Source organism: Oncorhynchus gorbuscha, linkage group LG24 (genome assembly GCF_021184085.1).
Source record: "Oncorhynchus gorbuscha isolate QuinsamMale2020 ecotype Even-year linkage group LG24, OgorEven_v1.0, whole genome shotgun sequence".
In the NCBI taxonomy this organism is placed as follows: Eukaryota; Metazoa; Chordata; class Actinopteri; order Salmoniformes; family Salmonidae; genus Oncorhynchus; species Oncorhynchus gorbuscha.
The window spans coordinates 10590847-10617179 of NC_060196.1; the positions used below are offsets into that span (position 1 = coordinate 10590847).

At 41.7% G+C, this 26333-nt stretch overlaps 2 protein-coding genes across 3 annotated transcripts in view; both read right to left on the bottom strand.

The window, feature by feature from the left end:
- The window catches only part of LOC124012438 (zinc finger protein 606-like), a 1040669-nt gene that overhangs the window by 35676 nt on the left and 978660 nt on the right, over positions 1–26333 (bottom strand). The gene's annotated exons all lie outside the window — the stretch shown is intronic.
- The window catches only part of LOC124012437, a 971157-nt gene continuing 945324 nt past the window's right edge, over positions 501–26333 (bottom strand). The window contains exons 1-7 of one of the 2 annotated variants that reach the window (XM_046326055.1): positions 10022–10527; positions 9336–9466; positions 8784–8957; positions 6914–7036; positions 6485–6596; positions 6141–6259; positions 501–2595 (exon numbers count right to left, since the gene is read on the bottom strand). In XM_046326055.1, the coding sequence (XP_046182011.1) occupies positions 1657–2595; positions 6141–6259; positions 6485–6596; positions 6914–7036; positions 8784–8957; positions 9336–9466; positions 10022–10280 (1857 nt within the window). In that variant the 5' untranslated portion in view covers positions 10281–10527 and the 3' untranslated portion in view covers positions 501–1656. Of the gene's footprint in view, positions 2596–6140; positions 6260–6484; positions 6597–6913; positions 7037–8783; positions 8958–9335; positions 9467–10021; positions 10528–26333 lie in introns of those variants that run through there. The other variant, XM_046326052.1, reaches the window with a different exon arrangement.

Below are 26333 nucleotides of genomic sequence, written 5' to 3' on the forward strand. Positions count from 1 at the left end.
AAGCTATACCTAGTGGTATAAAATCTTTACTTCAGAATAATGCATATTTTGAAACATCTATTGTAAGCGATATCCAGGTGAATGGCACAAGTTCACTAGATAAGAAATTCAACAATCGTTTATTAAGGGATTTTTTCTACAGGAAATCTATTCCTTCTTGCTATATTTTGTTGGGCTTCATCATTTGATGTAAACTGGTGCCGTGCTTGGCTCACTCCACACAAATGTATGGTGACCAATAAAGTAAAGGTGATCTCCTTTAAGATTATCCATAGATTCTACCTGTGTAATAGCTTGATTTCTAAATATATACCTAATGTTACCAGTGAATGCAGTTTCTTTGAACAATAAACTGAATATATTGAACACTTTTTCAGTAATTGTTTACATAGTGAGGTGTTCTGGACTGATGTAAAACTATACCTTGGCAACAAAATGCATACAACCATTGAAATATCTAAGTTTGACATGTATTTTACTAGACTGATTCCACAATTGAATGTCAGTATGTCATAAATCTCTATTTTATTTAGAATATTTTTCATACAAATTCAATGTTTATAAAGAAAAATCTGATTTGGAAAAATATTTAGAATCATTCAAACGTATGCCAAACAAAATGTCAATGTATTCAGTACATGTTTGTATTTGATTTGATATAATGTGGATTTGTATTATTATTTATTTGTGTAATCCCTCTGGCTGTTCTGTTTTCTGTATGTTACTGTTTAATAATTTTAAAAAATTAAACTTCATATTTATAAAAAAAAACACAAATAAATAAATAACCTAAAACTTCACTATTCCACCACTTTGGCCCCATCTGATCCTATACCAGGCCGGCTGCCTGGGAGGATGGAACACTATCGTTCAACACACCTTGTAAATCGTGTGCAGTAAAAACATGTAAATTTCTTCTCTGCAGCTGTCACAAAATATATTTTCTTTGATTTAGATCCCATTTCAATGAACGCTAAGAAGCAAAGCTAACTGAAGCACACGTTATTCTTATCACTCTCTATGGATTCTCTATTAACTTCGGCCTACTCATAGGGAACCTATGAGGATCCCTCGCCCTGGATCTTCCTCAACTACTCTCTTCACTACCTTAGCATACGCACCTTCTGTACTACACCAACTCTGGCAACCTCAACCTGCCATTCTCTCATTGGACACTTCTGATCTCCAGCAACATGGCTACCCCTACAGTTAATACACACAGCGATTCCGTTTACACTGAAGAAGAGGGTATTTTTTGGTTGGCGTCATAGCTCAAAGGGGGTGTTTAAACAAAAAAGGTGTGCGCACTGTTCTTTGAAATACGGCACTGCTTAGTATCAAATCTCCTATGATCAGTATATTTCAAGCTGAGAGCAGACTTGTTTAGAAAGAACAGCATGTTAGCAAGAATAGAGTAGAAAATAATAGAACAACTTTATCCCATCTACATCACCTCAGTAAGGTAAATATTCAACTGTCCTTGTTCTAGTCTAGGTTTACTTTCTCTCTAGAAACAGTTATTTACACAGTTAACAAAGGGTTGAGGGGTATGTGATTAATTAACCTCTTGCCCCAAGACACTTCACACGATAATTATATTATGTCAACTAAAAAATGGTTCCCAGATATGCCCTGTGGACATCTCAAGCCACAATGCTACAATTTCTTCCCATTGTGGACACTCCTATGTCTGATAAGGTTACTCAGGAAGGCGAAGCTCTTGTAACACAGTTTGCACTTAAAGGGCCTCTCCTTGGTGTGAACTGTCTGGTGCCTCTTCACATAGTTTGCCTCAGTGAAACGCTTCCCACATGTGGGGCATGCGTGCGGCTTGTCTGCATCCGACCTAACACTTGGCCTCCCACGTTGTGAGCCAATAACACCAGAGGTAGAAGCAGGAGCCACCACCGTCAGGTGGTTAGTCTTTGAGCTCCCTCCTTGACCTCTAGCCATTGTTTGGGTGTTGTTGGGATTGTGTTCTGTGTTATAGGCTAGGTACCTCTTGGGGTGAATGCCCATCATGACCCTGTCTGTATTGGTGGGATAAACCTGAGGTAACTGAGGAAGGCTAGACCCAGGTCCAGACCTTCTATGAACCCAGTCACCAGGCATTAGATGAGACCCTGAAGGAGAAGACAGACTTGCTGATAGACTACCACCAGATGGGTCTCCCACTACTCTCTCTGAAGGCTGAAGCCCAGGGTGACCTGCTCTGTTCATAATGGATACTGTGGTGTTTGTATCATAGGAACAGGAGGGTCTATCTCTATCAGCCCCAGGTCCTGCTCCATCCCTGCACTGAGAATGTGAAGAGAAGGGTCTGTGCTGCAGACTGGATCCCTGACTGGAGCCTCTGTCTCTCTGATGACCACCAGGACTGAGGTGGTTCAGTCCATCTGTCCACTGGTTGTGTTCTATGTGGTGGTGGAGTCTTTGTCCCTCGTGTTTCGGTCCTAGTTCCGAATCGGGAAGAAAGCGTGATGGCTCCTGATCCAGGGTTCTGATCCAGGGCCAGGGTTTGTGACCAGCTGCCTCAGAGGTCCAGTCTCTCCCACCAGCAACACCGGATATCAGCAGATCATCATGGACTGCAGACTGTAAACACATATTGAACAGAAGAACAAATAAAGGATTCTAGAAGAAACTCTTCGCTATACAAACAGAAACATGATATTATTAAATGTTAACCACAGTCAAGCCCATTTCTAACACTGTGATTCAAGTACCTAACAATATGGAGCCATTGGAGTTTATTATAAAAAATGTCCATATGTGTTCATGCAAGAATTAAGTATAATGTTTTGGTTTGACTGGGATAAGGGAAACTCAGTCCCTGCAATGATACAAAAATAACCATGTCAGTCAGCACAGATTTGATTTTGTATTTCATTTCAACAAAATAGTCATAAACTCACATAACTTTGAAGTACAGTACTTTTAATGCGCAAAGTGATGTGACAAGTAGAATAACTTTTCTCACTATGGTAACACTTGACTTTTTTGTAAATCTGGTACCCCCGCTTTAAAAAAATGAATTTTAGAATACTTTTGAAAAGGTTCAACATTGCGCACACAGCTACAGTACTTCATGTCAAGTAAACATGAATTAAGGAACTATCCTTAACTCACTATAAAAATTAAAGGGACCTAGTTGTCACTTTTAATCAGTGAAGCATTTTTACAGACACCATAACTTCAACCATCACCATATAATCGATCTGCCTCATCATACTCATTCTTTCCTCAGTTCACCTCATCTAGTTCCCCACTACATCCAAAACCAACAGAATTAACTATAAAGACTCAAGTAGCTCCTCTCTGAGAACCTCTTCCTGCAGTGCGTACAGGCGAATGGCCTCTCTCCCGTCTGCATCTTTAGGCTCATCTTCAGCTGGTACTGGTGGGAGAACCTCTTCTCACACTGGGGGCAGCTGTAGGGTTTCACACCTGTGTGGACCCTCTGGTGCCTTTTCAGCTTGGACGAGTGAGAGTAACTTGCCTGATACAGGTGGCAACCAAACAGATTCTCCCCCATGTGCATCCTTTGGTGGATCTCCACTTGTTGGGGGAAACTGAAGGCTTGCCCACACAACGAACATAGGAAGTGCTTCTCTTTGCCACCGGACCTACTGATAGCGTTACTACTACTGTCATTTGTTAATAGGCTTGTGTAGCCATTTAGTGTTGAGGCACTGGCATTGTCTGATGTCTGGTTTAACATAAGGAGAGTGTGAGGAGGACGAAGGTCAGGGTCCATGTTCCAGTTGATAGATCCTATATAAAGGCAGGCTGAAGGCAGCACCTGTTAGGGCAGTGGTCACCAACCAGTCGATTGACAAACATTTCTGTAAAAAATAATAATAATCTAAAGCCTTGCGTTCCTATTTATTTTTATTTGTCTCGCACTGTTGGCAGTAGGTGTAACTGATGTGTTCCCATTGTACCTTCAGACACATGAAATAGTTCAAACTGCCTTCCTGGCAGGCCCGTAGAGCAAATCAAGTCCACTATAGGCCTACCTCCGGCCAATCGGACAGCTCAGATTATGGTGTCTGCAGTAATGTATAAAGCTTAAATGAAAGCTACAGCAAAGTTGATGCTGTGAGACTTTAAAATGTTTAAAATCGTGACTAGAGAGAGACTGTCAACGAATAGCAAAGAGCTGCTGTTTTTATGAGTGAGCTCATGTTTAACTTCTTACTCAGCACTGTCAACACTGTGTATTCAACATGTTTATAAGCAATAAAATGCACATTCTTCCTACTTCCACTGGCACTACAACCAGCACTGTAGTTGTAATGAATGAGTAGGAAAGTGTATCGATAGGCTTGCTTTGTTGTTATTATTAGCGGCTTGTTTTTTTAACATATTGAAGAATATTTCACTTTCTCTGTTCATCGGAGTAACAACATGTGCATGAGGCAGACATAATGTGGTGCGACTCCAGACCTTTTTGGTCAGTGACAGCAGCGGAAAGAGAGAGTGGAGGGACATTGAGAGGCCTATCTGCCGCTATCTACCCTCAGCTGAGACTGACCATCAGATGCAGGCACCCTCAGCCCAGTAAAATAAAAATGAATTATTTAAATATACGCTCACTCAGCTATGCCTCACAAGTAATACAACAACTGATCATATGGCCTATCTCAGATTTTGAAATATAAGTTTTACAAATTGTCCAAACAACAATGCATTGGCATGGAAAGTCAAGCAAAGCCAACAGGGCCTATAGCCTACTGCACAAAACTCATTGCTACAGTGCTATTTTTAATAGGTCCATGTTCTATAAGCTTGCATTTTGACTCAGAAAGTGATCTTTCCTCAGAAAAAGTTAGTGACCACTGTGTTAGGGGGTTAACCTGAGGCGCCATCAGTTTCTCTGAGTCACAACTATAGGAGCAGCGCTAGCAGCGACTGTTCTCTCCCACAACATATGGACACCTCCCTGTCCCGGATCGAATCTACACCTTGCCCTGGTCTCAGCCAGTCTGTTGTCATGGAGACCAAGTTCGGATGTTGTTTTGTGATCAACTGTCTGTTTCTGGTTAACCTCTCTAGGGTATGTGGGACGCTAGCGTCCCACCTGGCCAACATCCAGTGAGATTGCAGGGCGCCAAATTTAAATACAGAAATACTCATTATAAAATTTCAGAAAAGATAAAACTATTTTACATAGGTTTAAAGATGAACTTCTTGTGAGTCCAACCACAGTGTCAGATTTCCAAAATGCTTTACGGAGAAAGCATACCTTACAATTATTTGAGAACATAGCCCAGCAGACAAATAATTACAAACAGTAACCAGCCAAGTAGAAGAGTTACACAAGTCAGAAATTGAGATAAAATGAATCACTTACCTTTGATGATCTTCATATGGTTGCACTCAGAAGACATTCATTTATTCAATAAATGTTCCTTTTGTTCGATAAAGTCTCTCTTTATATCCGAAAACCTCTGTTTTGTTCGCTCGTTTTTTTCAGTAATCCACAGGCTCAAATGCAGTCACAACAGGCAGACAAAAAAATCCAAATTGTATCCGTAAAGTTCATAGAAACATGTCAAACGATGTTTATATTCAATCCTCATGTTGTTTTTAGCCTAAATAACCGATAATATTTCAACCGGACAATAACGTTGTCAATATAAAAGGTAAACAAGAAAGGCACTCTCTCGGTTGCTCGCATGAAAAAGCTCTGCGACACAGCACTCATTCAGACTGCTCTTACTCCCTCATTTTTCAGAATACAAGCCTGAAACAATTTCTAAAGACTGTTGACATCTAGTTGAAGGCATAGGAATTGCAATTTGAGTCATAAGTCAATGGATACTGTAATGGCATTGAATAGAAAACTACAACAACAATAAAAATCCTACTTCCTGAATGGATTTTTCTCAGGTTTTCGCCTGCCAAATCAGTTCTGTTATACTCACAGCCATTATTTTAACAGTTTTGTAAACTTTTGAGTTTTTTCTATCCAGATCTACTAATTATATGCATATTCTATCTTCTGGGCCTGAGTAGAAGGCAGTTTAATTTGGGCATGCTTTTCATCCAAAATTCCAAATGAGGCCCCCTACCCTAGAGAAGTTAAAAGTGTTGTTCCCCAGCCCAGAATTGAGGACGCTGTTCCATCCACTGACCTCCACTATGTCACCTCTGGTCCTGGCCTGCTTAGTGATGTTGTCCCCTGGGCCTTTGGCAGCACCGGTCTGGGAATCCAAGACGGCCGCCCAATCTCTGTTAGCCTCCAGCCAACCACCTGTAGGAAGAGGTTAGAAAATAGACTAAAAACATGGCAGAGAACTCTACATATGGAGTTTTTTTTGTCAATTACCTGGTCAAGTTCATACATAATGTGTATGTAAACATAAGTTTCATTTAATGAATGAATGAAGAAAATTAAGACAAAAAAAATGGTCAGGGACATCAGTTTTCTCATTGAAGATCTATTACTATATGTAGGCTATATGTATTTCTCTCTTACCTTGCTCCCCCCTCTTTATTCCACTCAGCAGATCAATGCCCTCTGGTCTGTCTTCTATTGTCTCCTCTTTGACCAGCAGCAGATCAGGCTTCCCATCTTCCATCTCTACTGACTGTAAGAGAAATAGAGTGAGAGGATGTTGGATCAAGAAATCTGATATGAGCACCGTGCTATGGAGCATCTTCTGATTGGGCAATGAGGGATTGCTATGAGTAAGACATTGTCCCACACTTAAGACAAAATGTATCAAGACCTGGGCCCGTATCCACAATGTCTCAGATCGAGGATCAGGTCCCCACCTGTCTTCATATTCTTATTCATTAAGAGTATGTAGACAAAATTGATCCTAGATCGCACTCCTACTCTGAGACACTGTGGATATGAGCCCTGACCTAATACCATGCAGACAATAGTTTACATTGGGCTCACCTCAGTGATACTGTGTGTGGTCCTGTGTTGCTCAGCTGGGTCCTCTGTGGGTTCAGGAGGTGGTGTAGTCTGGTTGTCCTCCATGACCATGGTTCCCTCAGGGTTCCCCAGACCCTCCTCCTCCTGGAAAAGACAGGTGATACAGATTACACACACACACACAGATAACACACTTTCAACATGGAGTGTTTACCCATCCCCACTACATTTAAGTCCTATACTGTAGTCACAGAATGACTTCATTGTTGTTAAAACCATCATGGTGGACATAAAATATGTTGTGGGTAAACAGGCTTCCCATCGATAAGTTAGTTATGATGTCATCATCAGACTATACTATTTTGACATTTACATTAGGTGTTTGTTAGAGTGTGGATATGTGTAGGTATATATATATTTTTCAAAGTCTATATTGGGTATAAACCGCATTCTTAATGAAAGTCTTAGACTTTAATGAAAGTCTTAATGAAAAGTCCCATTTTGGGTTTATTGAACATAAACAAGTGTCAAATACACCATATGAAAACCACACATATAAATCTGCATGAACTTCATTTTTTATTAAAAGTGTCTTGGGAAAAAATGTATTAGTGGATGGAAGTAATGAAACATAATTTGTGAACATCATATATCCTACACAGTATATAAACAATATGAAATAGACTTTTTAGGCTTAAATATCACACAATGTCTGGATGCAATATTCTACTCAGGAATATTCAACACTGAAATGGATTACTCTCGTTATTCCAAATGCATCTGTAGATCTTTTCTGTTGACAACAATGAAAATGAATCTTTGTCTTTAATGCAGGGTTTGAAGTACACAACAGAAGCTATGGAGTGAACTGTTTTTTCTGCTGGTGTATCCTGATGTAGCTCCTTTCGGAGAACCTCTTCCTGGAGTGCGTACAGGGAATTGGCTTTTCTCACGTGTGGACCTTCAGGTGCCTTTTTAGGTCACCTGCCTGGGCGAAGCGCATGGGACACTGGGTACAGCTGTAGGGTTTCTCCCCTGTGTGGACCCTCTGGTGTCTTTTCAGGTCACCAGCCTGGGCGAAGCACATGTGACACTGGGTACAGCTGAAGGGTTTCACCCCTGTGTGGACCCTCTGGTGCCTCTTCAGGTTGCCCGCATGGGCAAAGCGCATGTGACACTGGTTACAGGTGAAGGGTTTCACCCCCGTGTGGACCCTCTGATGGATCTCCACCTTCTGGGAGCAGTTGAAGCCTTTGTTACAGAACATGCAGAGGAACCGCTTCTCTTTACCACCTGCTGTTGCTACCCCTTCCCGCGCCTTGGCCTTTTGGTCGTTTGAGTTCGATACCTGATCGAAAAGAACATGGCCTTGTGAATTGGAAGGTGCCATCGACATGGTCACTCGGTGTAAAGGGGAGTGGGTCGCAACATTTAGATTTGTCTCTAAGCTTTCACTGTAGTCTAAGAAGTCACTGGTGTTGCCCTGCAAGTGTCCTTCTCCTAAGTGAGTCTTGTCTGCATTCCATTTCAGAGGAGGGTCGCTCTCCACTTTCACAGTGACCTCATCTACAACCAGACCCTCGCCTTTCTTATCAAGGAACCCTTCAGAGTATACACTATTGCTGTACTGGTTCCAGTCCCCTCTCATTGGATTAGTCTGTGTATCTAAGCCCACATGCATGTCACCAGATATCATCTGTGTCTCTGTAGCGTATGAACAGGACGGATCATTGTGAGTCTGTAACACGCCAGAGTCCTTACGGGATAGAACCGTCCTCGGGCTACCGTAAAGTAAATACTCTGTGCAGGAAGCAGGAGGACAGCCCAGTCGCCCCAGCCCCAATAAAGTCTTCGTGTCTGACTTGAGGACGGCGTTCAGCGTTCCACTGACCTCCGTGATGCTTCGTCGGGTCCTGGGCTGCACTGGGGCAGTGGAGGGGACCTCTATGGCTACAGGGGGCTCTCTAGCCACACGAGTCTGGAAGTCTCTGCTGTGCCGTGGGTCCTCCTCTCCTTCAGACCTCTCCAGCTTGACCCCAAGACCTGCAGCCTCTGCATCTGCAGACTGACACAAAAAGAGAGGAGGTTATTACTGGTACATGAGTTGGATAACAACATAGTAAGGAAGATAACAATGCCTCTATGGCAGATGAATTAGGATGTACATTTAAGCAAGTGAATAACTAAGTTAAGAAAAAATTATTATTTACAATGACAGCCTACGCCGGCCAAACCTGGACAACGCTGGGCCAATTATGCACCGCCCTATGGGACTCCCAATCACATGCCAGATGTGATACAGCCTGGATTCGAACTAAGGACTGTGGTGATGCCTCTTGCACTGAGGTGCAGTGCCTTAGACAGCTGCGCCACTCGGGTGCGCTAAACAGGCCACATTCGAGTTACAAATAACAAATTTTTTATGCAACACTATAACACTAACCTCTATCACAATAACATGCTGGGTTGAGGTTCCACTCCCCTCATCAACAGTGATTGGTTGGTCATCTCTCCATGTATTGTGTCCCGCTGGCTTCACAAAGCTCCTGTGGCCTCCAGTGAGATGTCCTTCACCTGAGAGAGTTATTGGGGGGAAAGAGGTGGTTAGATTAGCTACTGTGACCGTTCAACGGTATATTGTACATTATTGACACTGTCTAAAAATGGCAAGGACGTTAGGTAATTCATCTCATAAATTTGTGACATAGTAGGTAGGTAGCCTAGCGTTTAGAGCGTCGGGACAGAAACCAGATGGTCACTGGTTCAAACACCCAAAGCAACAGGGTTAAAAAATAAATAATCTGTTGATATACCCTTGAGCAAGGCACTACTATGGCAGATCCTGTAAAACAACACATTCCACTGCACCTATCTAGTGTGTGACAAAACATTTGTTACTATCTATGTATTATGATCCATGTATTACATTGTTTTCACTGAGTAAATCATAGTAAATGCTGTAAATTAATAATCAGGTTAGAATATATTGTTTCTTTGCAAAATAATCTGGGGAGATTATACTATAAAAAACTATTAAAAAAACGGACCAAAACCCAATTCTGGGTAACACCGATAACACCATGTGCAGCTGGGAACGGGGCGACAACGCCTGCCTTATGCAAAATGTACCTCTTGTCATTCCTCTGTATTTGTCGAGGATTTTTACACTACTGGGTCGAATGGCGAGGACGCGCTCCCGTGACACCTTCAGCTCCAGTAGCTGTAGTCTCCTCCGCAATGCCCTGTTTTCCTTCTGGCTTTGAGTTATTTCCAAACGAAACACTGCATAGTCGTCGTCTACGAGTTTACAGATCTCTGACACGGCTGCATTCGCTAGTACCTCCATGATGGAGGCTATTTGAGTGTGAAAAACCATACAGTTAGCCATTGTAAGCTAACGTTAGCAACTAGCTAGCTAGCGTTACCTAGAGAACACTTATCAACCAAGTCCTGTCTCCAACGCGAATTAAAGACTACATGTCGTAAGTATGTGATGCTATGCAGTTAAAGTATTCATATTTTGAATTCCAGGGTGTTAATAAACATCTAAATAACAACAAAAACGCAAACGTGGAAATTGTTCTTGTGTTCACTTCCGTTTACAGTCTTCTTTGTGTGGTTTTCCGGCAGAATAGACCCTTAGTTGCGTATTACTGCCTTTTACAGGTCGGAGTGTGAATTTCACATTTTGTTCACAGAAATGGATAAGTAGATTGGGGGAATTGAATTGCACCACCATCTTACCCTACATACACGCCACTATACTCATCAAACCTACTCCCCCACATACACGCCACTGTCCCACTACTTTGGCCCTAAAAAGTCCTACACCAGACTGTCGGCTTGGGAGGATGGAGCCCATTCTCTCAAAACTCACTGTAGTTCTTCTGCACTAAAATCTCAAACACCCAAAAACGTATCTGCTACTACTACCACCAAATCAATCTTCTAGAATATATGTTCCATCTGTGCAATTAATGACCATAGCAATAAACACCAAGAAGCCAACCTTAAAGCACAAACTGTTCGGATCACTCTGTACTGGGCTACTTCTCACATTGATCCTCTCAGGCTCCTTCACCCTTTTCCCACCATCATCTACTACTTTCCTCACTGCCTCGGCATGACATTTTCTTCACTACTTGAGCCCCGGCAACCTCAAACTGTCTCTCGCACCAGACACTTCTGATCCCCAGCAATATGGGCACCCCCACAATTGACACAGCTTTTTCCACTGAAACACACCCCTTTGTCCCATGCCCTCCTGCACACTTCTCACATCTTGGAATATTCTTCCTACACATTACCATAAGTTTGACAACTAAAACATAGTAGGGGGTTCAAAACAAAAGCTCTCAATGGATAAGTTACATATTCTAACATGACTTTATCGGATACACACTGGGGAGGGGAAAAGGTAAAGACGAGCTCAGTTCAGGCTCGTGCCCTCCACCGAGTCTGCATCACACCAAACGGAGGGCCTCATTTACACTGAAGAGAAAGGATGTTATTGGTTGATGTCCAAGCTCAAAGGGTGTGGTTAAATTAAAAAGCTATGCGCGCTGTTCTTTGAAATATGATACTGCCAGTGGTGGAAAAAGTAAAAGTAAAAAAAATAACTAAATAGAAAAGTCGACAATAACTAAATCCCACAGTTGACAGTGCATGTCAAAGCAAAAACCAAGCCATGAGGTCGAAGGAATTGCAGGCCTTTATGGTAGAGTGGCCAGACAAAAGCCACTCTCTCTCTCCCACCAGAGGGGAAGGAGGGAAGTGGGTCTGGTTCTAGGACTTTAACGACTGGTCGTAAACTTCCTCTCTCGTGCACTGCAGTATGGAGAAGTCAAAATTGTTTGTGTGTAGCGAGAGACTCTGCCCCAAAACTTTAACATCAAAAGGTTGGATATTAAAACAATATTTCTACACAAAGAATGTGGGAAATGTTCAGAAAGGACTTAAAGAACAATCATGTCAGATAATTTATTGTTTGGTGATATCATTAAAGATGTTATAACGGAAACATTATAACTTTAAGAGATATCACAATGGATATGTCAGAGTTACATCAAAATGTTGTAAATATCTTATATGATTAAATATGAAACTATTTGTGAGAAGATGAAATGTGATTTTAGCCTTCTAAATGAGAATTGTTTTTCATGTAAAGTTTCATGTAAACTAGGGTTCGTGCAGATTTGAAGTCAACAACGTTCAGAATGAGGCTGATATGAGGTAATAATAAGTATGGATGACTAATATGATAACGATATTCTGATATTCTTCAGTTAATTCGGGAAACGGTAACTCATTAAACAAACTTTTCCATGGTGCCCCAAGATTGCTAATGAGTTAATTGTTACATGATTCATTTAATCCCGTAATAACTAAACAGTTAATTGACTTGATTTTGAAACAATCCTCCCATTAATGATAGTCACGTCACGACACCTTGTAATAGAAGGTACAGCACGGAAATAAGGAGATGACCATTGGGCTACAGGAGATGAGAATTGCAGGTAACATATGAGGTTAATTTGATTTGATTCATTTTAGCTTGCAAAAAGGTTGTAGTGTTCCCATAGTATATAGACCAGGGGTATTCAACTCTTACCCTACGAGGTCCGGAGCCTGTTGGTTTTCTGTTCTACCTGATAATTAATTGCACCCACCTGGTGTCCCAGGTCTAAATCAGTCCCTAATTTAGTTTTTTTTTTAAAGCAGTGGAACTGGCTTCGAGGTCCAGAGTTGAGTTTGAGGGAGTTAGAGCAACCGTGTACTGTCTATGTAGGCCTAAAACTGATTCTGGATAAGCTAAATACTGGGCTCACAGCTCACCTTTTAGGTCAATAATATGCTGTTTTAATACAAATGTTGTTGGCTTTATAATCGTGAGAGAATTATGCTTTGAACTGCGGAGTAGAGCACCAGTTAAAGGAGTCATAGCCGGGGTCTCCATGGAGTTAGATACTGAATAATTAAAGAGAATCCAAGATGTGGTTGGTGCCCGTCCCCTGAACCACATGGTGAACGGGGAAAAGGAAAAAACTCAGTTGGTTCCATTGTTTTTTGATAAAGAGCACATTCCTATGCATGTAAAGTTAGGTTACGAAAAGTATGCAGATAGAGTATCTGTCCATAAGCCACTACAAAGCAAAAACTGTAAATGATTTGGCCATGTCAAAAATGTTTGCAGACGGAAGGAGTATATTGAAGGTCGGAGTGAAGAAGGTCAGTGTTGCAATTGTGGTGAGGATCATTATCCAGAGTTCTTGGAGTGTCCTGTAAGGGTGAAGGAGGTCAAGGTGGCAAAGGTAAGGGCGGGTCATAGGATCACCTACGCAGAGCCAAGCAAAAGAATTGAGACAGCAAGTGACGCTAGTGTTGATGATATGGTAGTGGATACACCCCAGACATTAGTGAATGTTTTGTCAATCAAGAGAACTGGACACGCTTTGTGTGAAGAAGGTGGATTTTGTAGTGTTTATTGCAGCTGTTATTAATTGTACTGCTAAAAAAATGGACATCATTGTGGCTGCGGCAGAAAAGTCTTTGGGCCGGGTGGCGCAGTGGTTAAGGGCGCTGTACTGCAGCGCCAGCTGTGCCATCAGAGTCCCTGGGTTCGCGCCCAGGCTCTGTCGTAACCGGCCGCGACCGGGAGGTCCGTGGGGCGACGCACAATTGGCCTAGCGTCGCCCGGGTTAGGGAGGGCTTGGTCGGTAGGGGTGTCCTTGTCTCATCGCGCACCAGCGACTCCTGTGGCGGGCTGGGCGCAATGTGCGCTAGCCAAGGTGGCCAGGTGCACGGTGTTTCCTCTGGCGCATTGGTGCGGCTGGCTTCCGGGTTGGATGCGCACTGTGTTAAGAAGCAGTGCGGCTTGGTTGGGTTGTGTATCGGAGGACGCATGACTTTCAACCTTCGTCTCTCCCGAGCCCGTACGGGAGTCGTAGCGATGAGACAAGATAGTAGCTACTACAACAATTGGATACCACGAAATTGGGGAGAAAAAGGGGTAAAATTTCAAAATAAAAGTCTTTGGGCCTGAAAGAATTCACAGAGGATGACCTGCAAGGTACTGACGGTGGAAGATGTACCGCCTCCAGAGCTCCTGACCCTGTGTAGGGATCAGATTGTGATTTTAACAGAAGTAGTTGCGTGAATTTTGGTTAGTGTTGTTTGTTTTTCGTAGTTAGTATGAATTTGTTAATCTAAAACATATTTAGTTTTGAGTGTAGTCTGCTCATAAACCTCAAAGAAGAAGAAAAATCGTGAGAGAAATTTAACTAGCTAGTAGCTAATTGGAGCTAGCTATACTGAACAAAAATATGACCACAACATGCAACAATTTCAAAGATTTTGCTGAGTTACAGTTCCTATAAGGAAATCAGTGAATTTAAATAAATAAATTAGGCCTTAATCTATGGATTTCACATGACTGGGCAGAGGCGCACTTGGAAGCAAGGGTTACCCACTGTGAAGCCAGGCCCAGCCAATCAGGATGAGTTTTTCCCCACAAATGGGCTTTATTACAGACAGAAGTACTCCTTAGCACCCCGCCCTCCGACGATCCCACAGGTAAAGAAGCCGGATGTGGAGGTCCTGGGCTGGCGTGGTTACACATAGTCTGCGGTTGTAAGGCCGGTTGGACGTAATGCCAAAATCTCTAAAACAATATAGAGAAAATAACATTAAATTCTCTGGAAAAAGCTCTGGTGGACATTCCTGCAGTCAGCATGGCAATTGCACGATTCCTCAACTTGAGAAGTCAAAACTGCACATTTTAGAGTGGCCTTTTATTGTCCCCAGCTCAAGGTGCACCAGTATAATGATCATGCTGTTTAATCAGCTTCTTGATATGCCACACCTGTCATTTGGATGGACTATCTTGACAAAGGATAACATGGGCACTTACAGCAATATAAACAAATTTGTGCACAAACTTTGAGAGAAATAAGCTTTTGGTGCATATACAGTGGGGAGAACAAGTATTTGATAACCTGCTAAATCGACAGTGTTTCCTACTTACAAAGCATGTATAGGTCTGTAATTTTTATCATAGGTACACTTCAACTGTGAGATACAGAATCTAAAACAAAAATCCAGAAAATCACATTGTATGATTTTTAAGTAATTAATTTGCATTTTATTGCATGACATAAGAATTTGATGCATCAGAAAAGCAGAACTTAATATTTGGTACAGAAACCTTTTTTGCAATTACAGAGATCATACGTTTCCTGTAGTTCTTGACCAGGTTTGCACACACTGCAGAAGGGATTTTAGGCCACTCCAGGACCTTGAGATGCTTCTTACGGAGCCACTCCTTAGTTGCCCTGGCTGTGTGTTTCAGGTCGTTGTCATGCTGGAGACCCAGCCATGACCCATCTTCAATGCTCTTACTGAGGGAAGGAGGTTGTTGGCCAAGATATCGTGATACATGGCCCAATCCATCCCCCCCTCAATACGGTGCAGTCGTCCTGTCCCCTTTGCAGAAAAGCATCCCCAAAGAATGATGTTTCCACCTCCATGCTTCACGGTTGGGATGTTGTTCTTGGGGTTGTACTCATCCTTCTTCTTCCTCCAAACACAGCGAGTGGAGTTTAGACCAATAAGCTCTATTTTTGTCTCATCAGACCACATGACCTTCTCCCATTCCTTCTCTGGATCATCCAGATGGTCATTGGCAAACTTCAGACGGGCCTGGACATGCGCTGGCTTGAGCAGGGGGACCTTGCGTGCGCTGCAGGATTTTAATCCATGACGGCGTAGTGTGTTACTAATGGTTGTCTTTGAGACTGTGGTCCCAGCTCTCTTCAGGTCATTGACCAGGTCCTGCCGTGTAGTTCTGGGCTGATCCCTCACCTTCCTCATGATCATTGATGTCCCACGAGGTGAAATCTTGCATGGAGCCCCAGACCGAGGGTGATTGACCGTCATCTTGAACTTCTTCCATTTTCTAATAATTGCGCCAACAGTTGTTGCCTTCTCACCAAGCTGCTTGCCTATTGTCCTGTAGCCCATCCCAGCCTTGTGCAGGTCTACAATTTTACCCCTGATGTCCTTACACAACTCTCTGGTCTTGGCCATTGTGGAGAGGTTGGAGTCAGTTTGAGTGTGTGGACAGGTGTCTTTTATACAGGTAAAGAGTTCAAACAGGTGCAGTTAATACAGGTAATGAGTGGAGAACAGGAGGGGTTCTGAAAGAACAACTAACAGGTCTGTGAGAGCCGGAATTCTTACTGGTTGGTAGGTGATCAAATACTTATATCATGCAATAAAATGCAAATGAATTACTTAATCATACAATATGATTTTCTGGATTTTTGTTTTAGATTCTGTCTCTCACAGTTGAAGTGTACCTATGATAAAAACTACAGACCTCTACATGCTTTGTAAGCAGGAAAACTTGCAAAATCGGCAGTGTATCAAATACTTGTTCTCCCCAATGTATAACATTTCTGGGATCTTTTATTTCAGCTCATGAAACATGGGACCAGAACATTACATGTTGCTTTTATATTTTTGTTCAGTGTAGTTATACCTAACCAGTTAAGCTGACTTTTCTCAAAACAACCCTGTGGCTAGTTACTTCGTGTGCCTCATGCTAACCAGTACAGACAAATATCACTCCAGAAATGTCAAAATTCTAGACCATTTCTCCCCTCCTGCAGCAGCTTTAGCTCATCTTGAGTAACAGAAAAATGCAGTGAAAACCAGCGTGCTGCAAACATTCTAAAATGTTTTGTCACCGGTGCTGGTTTTTAGTCCTTTAACTTGCTCCTACGGCACTAATCTGGTGAGCACCTTTGGAGCTCCGCCCAAGCAAAGCATTTTATTGGTTTGACGAAGACATGGCCGTCTCATGGTATGGTGGGGTATGCAAAACTTTGAGGACCTATCTCCTGAACACTTTGACATTCAGGTAAAAAAGCAACTTTCTGACCCTTATACCATGGGCAAATATGTATGGAAAAGTGTCATTCAAATCAAAATGGGTGCAGTTAAAAAGGGATTGAAATCAAATGTAATGACCCTTTGATTACTTGACACTCTTTAATGGTTTGATAATTCAAAGGCATGGTCCCACACTTAAGACAAAATGTATCAAGACCTGTGCCCCGTATCCACAAAGAGTCTCAGAGTAGAAGTCCTGCTCAAAGATCAGGTCCCTGCATGTCTACATAGTCTTATTCATTATGATCTAAAAAGCCAAACTGATCTGATCGTAGATCAGCACTCCTACTCTGAGAGGCTTTGTGGATACGGGCCCTGACCTAATATCATTCAGACAGTAGTTCACAGTGGGCTCACCTCAGTGAGACTGTGTGTGGTCCTGTGCTGCACAGCTGGTTTTTCTGTGGTTTCAAGGGGTGTAGTATGGTTGTCCTCCATGACCATTGTCCCCTCAGGGTTCCCCAGACCCTCCTCATACCCCTTCTTCTCCTCCTCCTCCTGCAATAGAGATGTAATACAGATTACACATACATACAGTATACTCCTTTAGGTATGTACACATGCACACACAGATAAAACACCATTTCAAAATGCAGGGTTTTTTTCTGCACAGCCTATGTCCAAACAGTAAAAACTTAAACATTAAAAAATAAACAAATATAAATAAAAAAAATAAAAAAACATTTTCAGTGTAAATGTACAGTGGGGCAAAAAAGTATTTAGTCAGCCACCAATTCTGCAAGTTCTCCCACTTAAAAAAGATGAGAGAGGCCTGTAATTTTCATCATAGGTACACTTCAACTATGACAGAAAAAATGAGAATAAAAAAAATCCAGAAAATCACATTGTAGGATTTTTAATGAATTTATTTGCAAATTATGATGGAAAATAAGTATTTGGTCACCTACAAAAAAAGCAAGATTTCTGGCTCTCACAGACCTGTAACTTCTTCTTTAAGATGCTCCTCTGCCCTCCACTCGTTACCTGTGTTAATGGCACCTGTTTGAACTTGTTATCAGTATAAAAGACACCTGTCCACAACCTTAAACAGTCACATTCCAAACTCCACTATGGCCAAGACCAAAGAGCTGTCAAAGGACACCAGAAACAAAATTGTAGACCTGCACCAGGCTGGGAAGACTGAATCTGCAATAGGTAAGCAGCTTGGTTTGAAGAAATCAACTGTGGGAGCAATTATTAGGAAATGGAAGACATACAAGACCACTGATAATCTCCCTCGATCTGGGGCTCCACGCAAGATCTCACCCCGTGGGGTCAAAATGATCACAAGAATGGTGAGCAAAAATCCCAGAACCACACGGTGGGACCTAGTAAATGACCTGCAGAGAGCTGGGACCAAAGTAACAAAGCCTACCATCAGTAACACACTACGCCGCCAGGGACTCAAATCCTGCAGTGCCAGACGTGTCCCCCTGCTTAAGCCAGTACATGTCCAGGCCCGTCTGAAGTTTGCTAGAGAGCATTTGGATGATCCAGAAGAAGATTGGGAGATTGTCATATGGTCAGATGAAACCAAAATATAACTTTTTGGTAGAAACTCAACTCGTCGTGTTTGGAGGACAAAGAATGCTGAGTTGCATCCAAAGAACACCATACCTACTGTGAAGCAGGGGGGTGGAAACATCATGCTTTGGGGCTGTTTTTCTGTAAAGGGACCAAGATGACTGATCCGTGTAAATGAAAGAATGAATGGGGCCATGTATCGTGAGATTTTGAGTGAAAACCTCCTTCCATCAGCAAGGGCATTGAAGATGAAACGGGGCTGGGTCTTTCAGCATGACAATGATCCCAAACACACTGCCCGGGCAATGAAGGAGTGGCTTCGTAAGAAGCATTTCAAGGTCCTGGAGTGGCCTAGCCAGTCTCCAGATCTCAACCCCATAGAAAATCTTTGGAGGGAGTTGAAAGTCCCTGTTGCCCAGCAACAGCCCCAAAACATCACTGCTCTAGAGGAGATCTGCATGGAGGAATGGGCCAAAATACCAGCAACAGTGTGTGAAAACCTTGTGAAGACTTACAGAAAATGTTTGATCTCTGTCATTGCCAACAAAGCGTATATAACAAAGTATTGAGATAAACTTGACCAAATACTTATTTTCCACCATAATTTTCAAATAAATTCATTAAAAATCCTACAATGTGATTTTCTGGAATTGTTTTTCTAATTTTGTCTCTCATAGTTGAGGTGTGAAAATTACAGGCCTCTCATCTTTTTAAGTGGGAGAACTTGCACAATTGGTGGCTGACTAAATACTTTTTTGCCCCACTGTACATGACTAAAACTAGATAAAGATAAATGGAACAATATATTTGAATAAGATAATCATTAAGAACTAACAATCACCTAAATAAAAGCTAGACAGTCAGAGACCGCACCATTGGCCATACTCCTGTCACACCCACAACATATGCCACAGTTTGATCCAGAAAAAAACCCTGACATGGAGGGTTTACCCATCGCCACTACGTTTAAGTCCTTTACTGTAGTTACAGAATGACTTCATTGTTGTTAAACACATCATGGTGGACATAAATATGATGTGCATAAAAAACAAGTCAGCTATGCAAAGTCAAAAGTCAGACAAACCTAACTAAACTATTTTGACGTGTACAGTAGGTGTTTGTTAGTGTGTGGGTATATGTACTATGTGTAGTTATATTTAGTAAGTGTATATTGGTTATAAAGTGCTGTTGGGTGTATACAGAACAGGGTGAGATCAGATGTGATGTATACTAAAGAGAGTCAATGAAAGTCACATTTTTGGTTTATTAAACAAGCAAGTTTTAAAATCACCAGATGAAAACACCACACACACACACAACACACACATCAAAAAAAATCTGCATGAACTTGATAAACTGCATCAGTATACTCATTAAAAGTGTCTTGGGTGAAAAAACATTAAGCAGTTAAACGGAAGTAATGAAATAGGCATTTGTGAACATCATATTGCCTATACAGGACAAACACAATATGTAATAAGACTTTTTAGGCTTATATACAGGGCTTTCAGAAAGTATTCATACCCTTTGACTCATTCCACATGTTATTGTTTTACAGTTCGAATTCAACATGGATAAAAAATCAATTAAAAAAATAATATAAATAATATAACCCAGAACGACAAAGTGAAAACATGTTTTTAGAAATATCACATTTACATTAGTATTCACACCCCTGAGCCAATACTTTGTAGAAGCACTTTTGGCAGCAATTACAACTGAGAGTCTTTCTTGGTAAGTCTCTAAGAGCTTTCCACACCTGGATTATGCAACATTTGCCCATTATTCATAAAATAAAATCTACAAGCTCTTTCAGATAGGTTGTTGATCATTGCTAGACCAGCATTTTCAGGTCTTACCTCGAATTTTCAAGTAGATTTAAGTCAAAACTGTAACTCGGCCAACATTCATTGTCGTCTTGGTAAGCAAATACAGTGTAGAACTGCTTTTGTGATTTAGGTTATTTTCCTGCTGAAAGGTGAATTAATTTCCCAGTGTCTGGTGGAAAGCAAACTGATCCAGGTTTTCCTCTAGGATTTTGCCTGTGCTTAGCTCCATTCCATTAATCTTTTTATCCTGAAAAATTCCCCAGTCCTTATCAATTAAAAGCATACCATGATGCAGCCACCACTATGCTTGAAAATATGGAGTGGTACTCATTAATGTGTTGTATTGGATTTGCCCTAAACATAACTCTTTGTATTTATTCAGGACAAAAAGTGAATTGATTTGCCACATTTCTTGCAGTATTACATTAGTGCCTTGTTGCAAACAGGATGTGTGTTTGGAATATGTTTATTCTGTGCAGGCTTCCTTCTTTTCACTCTGTCAATTAAGTTAGTATTGTGGAGTAACTACAATGTTGTTGTGTCAGTGTTCTCCTATCACAGCCATTATTCTCTGTAACTGTTTTAAAGTCACTATTGGCCTCATGGTGAAATCCCTGTGCTGTTTCCTTGCTCTCCAGCAACTGAGTTAGGAAGGCTGCTTGTATCTTTTTAGTGACTGGGTGTATTGATACGCCAACAAAAGTGTAACGAAAGGGATTTTCAATGTCTGCTCTTTTTACCCATCTACCAATAGGTGCCCTTCTTTGCGAGGCATTGAAAAACCTCCCTGGTCTTTGTGGTTTAATCTGTGTCTAAAGCTCACTGCTTGACTGAGGGATAATTTTATGTGTGGGGTACAGCGATGAGGTAGTCATTCACAAATCAAGTTAAACACTATTATTGCACACAAAGTCCATGACACTGATTATGTGACTTGTTTAGCACATTTGTATTCCTGAACTTTGTCGTGGAAGGATCAGAATTTGTTGGTAACATTTGTAAGATGTTTTATATTTATCAAATGTGTGTAAGTTACTTCTCATCAGAATGGTATTTTTGTAAAATACTGTGGCGAGGTTGCAGTTATCTGTTCTATATCAAGACTAAGTTGCATGGGCCGCTGAGAGGGGAAAGGTCAAAGTGTCATCATGTGTAAACATATCTTTTACTCCCTACCTTTCCCAGGTGGGAAAGGAGGGGTTGCAGTGTCTGGAATCATTCTATGCTCCCTCTAATGTTGCTTTTATCTTAACCTATAGCCTCACTCTCCTCTCCGTGAGTTTGTCCAGGTTTGGTTGTATTTTGAGTTGGTTGTATCTAAATGACAATTTGATATATGCCTGTTGATTTGGAGGATTGGTTTATGGTTCTGGGGTTTGGGAAAGGAGACAAAGCTGAACGATGAATTATGTCTATGCTGTCTGACTATGTGTGTCTTTGCTATTAAAGGAACTCAGTTGCATTGTAAGGGGGCTCTCAGAGAATTCACTGGGAGACACTGAATTTATCTGAGAGTCACAGGATTGTGATAGAGCTCATATAATTAAAGATGGACTTTTATAACTAACTCTGACGTGTGTGTGTGGTTTGCTCCCATGATTTGGTAAATAGAGGAAATTTCCACAACAACTTATTTAGGCTTGCCATAACTAATGGGTTGAATACTTATTGACTCAAGACATTTCAGCTTAACATTTGTAATTCATTTGTAAACCTTTTGGAAAAACATAATTCCACTTTGACATTATGGGCTATTGTATAACCCAGTGACAAAAATATACATGTAATACATTTTAAACTCAGGCTGTAACACAATATTGTATTATATGCCTTATACAGTTGAAGTCGGAAGTTTACATTCATTTAGGTTGGAGTCATTAAAACACGTTTTTCAACCACTCCACAAATATCTTGTTAGCAAACTAAGGTTTTGGCAAGTCGGTTAGGACATCTACTTTGTGCATGACACATGTAATTTTCCAACAATTGTTTAGACAGATTATTTCACGTATAATTCACTGTATCACAATTCCAGTGGGTCAGAAGTTTACATACACCAAGTTGACTGTGCCTTTAAACAGCTTGGAAAAATTCAGAAAATTATGTCATGGCTTTAGAAGCTTCTGATAGGCTAATTGACATCATTTGAGTCAATTGGAGGTATACCTGTGGATGTATTTCAAGGCCTACCTTCAAACTCAGTGCCTCTTTGCTTGACATCGTGGGAAAATCAAAAGAAATCAGTCAAGACCTCAGAAAAAAATTGTAGACCTTTAAAGTCTGGTTCATCCTTGGGAGCAATTTCCAAACACCTGAAGGTACCACATTCACCTGTACAAACAATAGTATGCAAGTATAAACACCATGGAACCACGCAGCCATCATACCGCTCAGGAAGGAGACACGGTCTGTCTCCTAGAGATGAACGTACTTTGGTGCGAAAAATGCAAATCAATACCAAAACAACAGCAAAGGACCTTGTGAAGATGCTGGAGTAAACAGGTACAAAAGTATCTATATCCACAGTAAAACAAGTCCTATATCGACATAACCTGAAAGGCCGCTCTGGAAGGAAGAAGCCACTGCTCCAAAACCGCCATAAAAAAATCCAGACTACGGTTTGCAACTGCACATGGGGACAAAGATCGTACTTTTTGGAGAAATATCCTCTGGTGTAATGAAACAAAAATAGAACTGTTTGGCCATAATGACCATCGTTATGTTTGGATGAAAAAGGGAGGCTTACAAGCTGAAGAACACCATCCCAACCGTGAAGCACGGGGTGGCAGCATCATGTTGTGGGGTGCTTTGCTGCAGGAGGGACTGGTGCACTTCACAAAATAGATGGTATCATGAGGGAGGAAAATTATGTGGATATATTGAAGCAACATCTCAAGACATCAGTCAGGAAGTTAAAACTTGGTCGCAAATGGACAATGACCCCAAGCAAACTTCCAAAGTTGTGGCAAAATGGCTTAAGGACAACAAAGTCAAGGTATTGGAGTGGCCATCACAAGACATGATGAAATAAATAAAAGCTGAAATAAATAATTATCTCTAGTATTATTCGGACATTTCACATTTTATAAGAAAGTGGTGATCCTAACTGACCTAAGACAGGGAATTTGTACTAGGATTAAATTTCAGGAATTGTGAAAAACTGAGTTTAAATGTATTTGGCTAAGGTGTATGTAAGCTTCTGACTTCAATTGTATATCACACAATGTCTGGGCCTTGCACTTCAACGATTAAGCCACGACTGCTGTTATTTTATGCATCTTTGTCATCTTTCTGCATCTACTTTTAAAGCAGGGTTTGATCTTAGCATCAGAAGCTATCGAGTGGAATGGTTACTTTCTATGTTATAGTGGAATGGTTTTTCTGCTGATGCATCTTGAGGTATCTCCTCTCCGAGAACCTCTTCCTACAGTGAGTGCAGTCGAATGGCCTTTCTCCCGTGTGGACCTTCAGGTGCATCTTCAGCTGGTGCTGACGGGAGAACCTCTTCTCGCACTGGGGGCAGCTATATGGTTTCTCCCCTGTGTGGACTCTCTGATGCCTCTTCAGGCTGGATGATTGTGAAAAACTGGCCTGGCACAGGTGGCAGCTGAATGGTTTCTCCCCCGTGTGCATCCTTTGGTGGATCTCCATCTGTTTGCAGAAACTGAAGGCTTTCCCACAGAATGAACATGGGAAGCGCTTCTCTTTGCCACCAGATCTACTGATAGCATCACTACTACTGTCATTTGTCAAAAGGCTTGTGTAGCCATTTACTGTTGAAGCACTGGCATGGTCTGAGGTCTGGTTTAACATTAGGAGAGTGTGAGGAGGACGAAAGCCAGGGAGTGTCTGTGTTGTCGCAGGGTCCATGTTCCAGTTGAGAGATCCTAAAGAAGGCAGGCTGAAGGCAGCACCTGTTAGGTGGTTAACCTGAGGTGCCAACAGTGTCTCTGAATCACAACTATAGGAGCAGGATGGAGTATCACTAGCAGAGTTTGTTTCTGTTCTCTCCTGCCGCATATGGATACCTCCCAGTCCCTGTGGACCAAATCTATGCCTCGCCCTGGTCTCAGCCAGTCTGTTGTCATGGAGACTAAGTTTGGATGTTGTTTTGTGTTTGACTGTCTGTTTCTGGTAGTGGTCAACAATGTTGTTCCCCAGTCCAGAATTGAGTACGCTGTCCCATCCACTGACCTCCACTATGTCACCTCTGGTCCTGGCCTGCTCAGTGATGTTGTCCCCTGGGCCCTTGGCTGCACCGGTCTGGGCCTTGGAATCCAAAATGGTCACCCAGTCTCCTCTGTTTGCCTCCAGCCAACCACCTGCAGGAAGAGGTTACAAAATAGACTTTACAAACATGGCAGAGAACTCTACATATGGATTTTTGTTGTTGTCAATTTCCAGGTAAAGTTTATAGATTATAATGTCTGTTTTTATATATAAACATAAGTTCCATTGATTTTATTTTATGAATTAAGAAAATATAGAAAAGAAAATAGCCAGGCGCATCACCATTCCCTGTGAAGATCCATTACTTTATTTAGGCAGGTAGCCTAGCGGTTAAGAGCATTAGGCTGACTAGTTGAAAAATCTGTCGATGTGCCCTTGAGCAAGGTACTTAACCCTAATTGCTCCTGTAAGTTGCTCTGGATAAGTGTGTCTACTAAATGACTCAAATGTAAATATGCATGTCTCCCTTACCTTGCTCCACCATCTTTAGTCCACTCATCAGATCAATGTTCTCTGGTCCATCCTCTACTGTCTCCTCTTTGACTAGCAGCAGATCAGGCTTCCCATCCTCCATGTCTACTGACTGTAAGAGATACAGAGTGAGAGGATGTTGGATCAAGAAATATGATATGAGCACCCTGCTATGGAGCATCTTCTGATTGGGCAATGAGGGATTGCTATGAGTACTATGCAAACATGTTAGTTGATTTGATAATATGCAAACATATTTGTTGGTTTGATTACTTGACCCTTAAAATGTTTTGATACTTCAAAGGCATGGTCTCACACTTAAAGGGCAACGCCACCACTTTTCAATCTCACTTTCATTATCTCCAGCAAAATACCAGTGTCAACATACTTTCAGTGTATGTGGACACTTGCTCGTAGAACATCCCTTTCCAAAATCATGGACATTAATATGGAGTTGGTCCCCCCTTTGCTACTATAACAGCCACCGATCTTCTGATAAGGTTTTCCACTAGATGTAAGAACATTGCTGCAGGGACTTGCTTCCATTCAGCCACAAGAGCATTAGTGAGTTTGGGCACTGATGTTGGGCGATTAGGCCTGGCTTGCAGTCGGCGTTCCAATTCATCTCAAAGGTGTTAGATGCGGTTGAGGTCAGGGCTCTGTGCAGGCTTGTCAAGGTCTTCCACATCGAACTTGATAAACCATTTCTGTATGGACCTCGCTTTGTGCATGGGGGCATTGTCATGCTGAAACAAGAAAGGGCTTTCCCCAAACTGTTTTCACAAAAGGTAGAAGCACAGAATGGTCTAGAATGTCATTGAATGCTATAGCATTAAGAATCACCTTCACTGGAACTAAGGGGCCTAGCCCAAACCATGAAAAACAGCCCCAGACCATTATTTCTCATCCATCAAACTTTACAGTTGGCACTATGAAATAGGACAGGTAGAGTTCTCCTGGCGTCCGCCAAACCTAGATTCGTCCGTCGAACTGCCAGATGGTGAAGCGTGATTCATCACACAAGAGAACGCGTTTCCACTGCTCCAGAGTCTAATGGCGGCGAGCTTTACACCACTCCAGCCGACGCTTGGCATTGCACATGGTGATCTTAAGCTTGTTTGCAGCTGCTCAACCATGGAAACCCATTACGTATGTGAAAAGGGCACATTTCTAAAGTTAAGTAAAAAAATATATAAAGTCAAAACATTCTACCCGATGACATAAAAAAAGTGATATTCAAACACTGTGATTCGCAGTGATGTTGGGAGCAAGGAAATACCCTCCCTTGTGCTAGAAATACCCTCCCTTGTGCTTTTAATCCATCACAGAGAAGCATTTTTTAGGACCTTATCTTTTTAACCACAGATCATATAAACGGTCTGTTTTCACATATGTAGACACTGGTTTGGTGCTGGAAATTATGATTATGAGAAAAC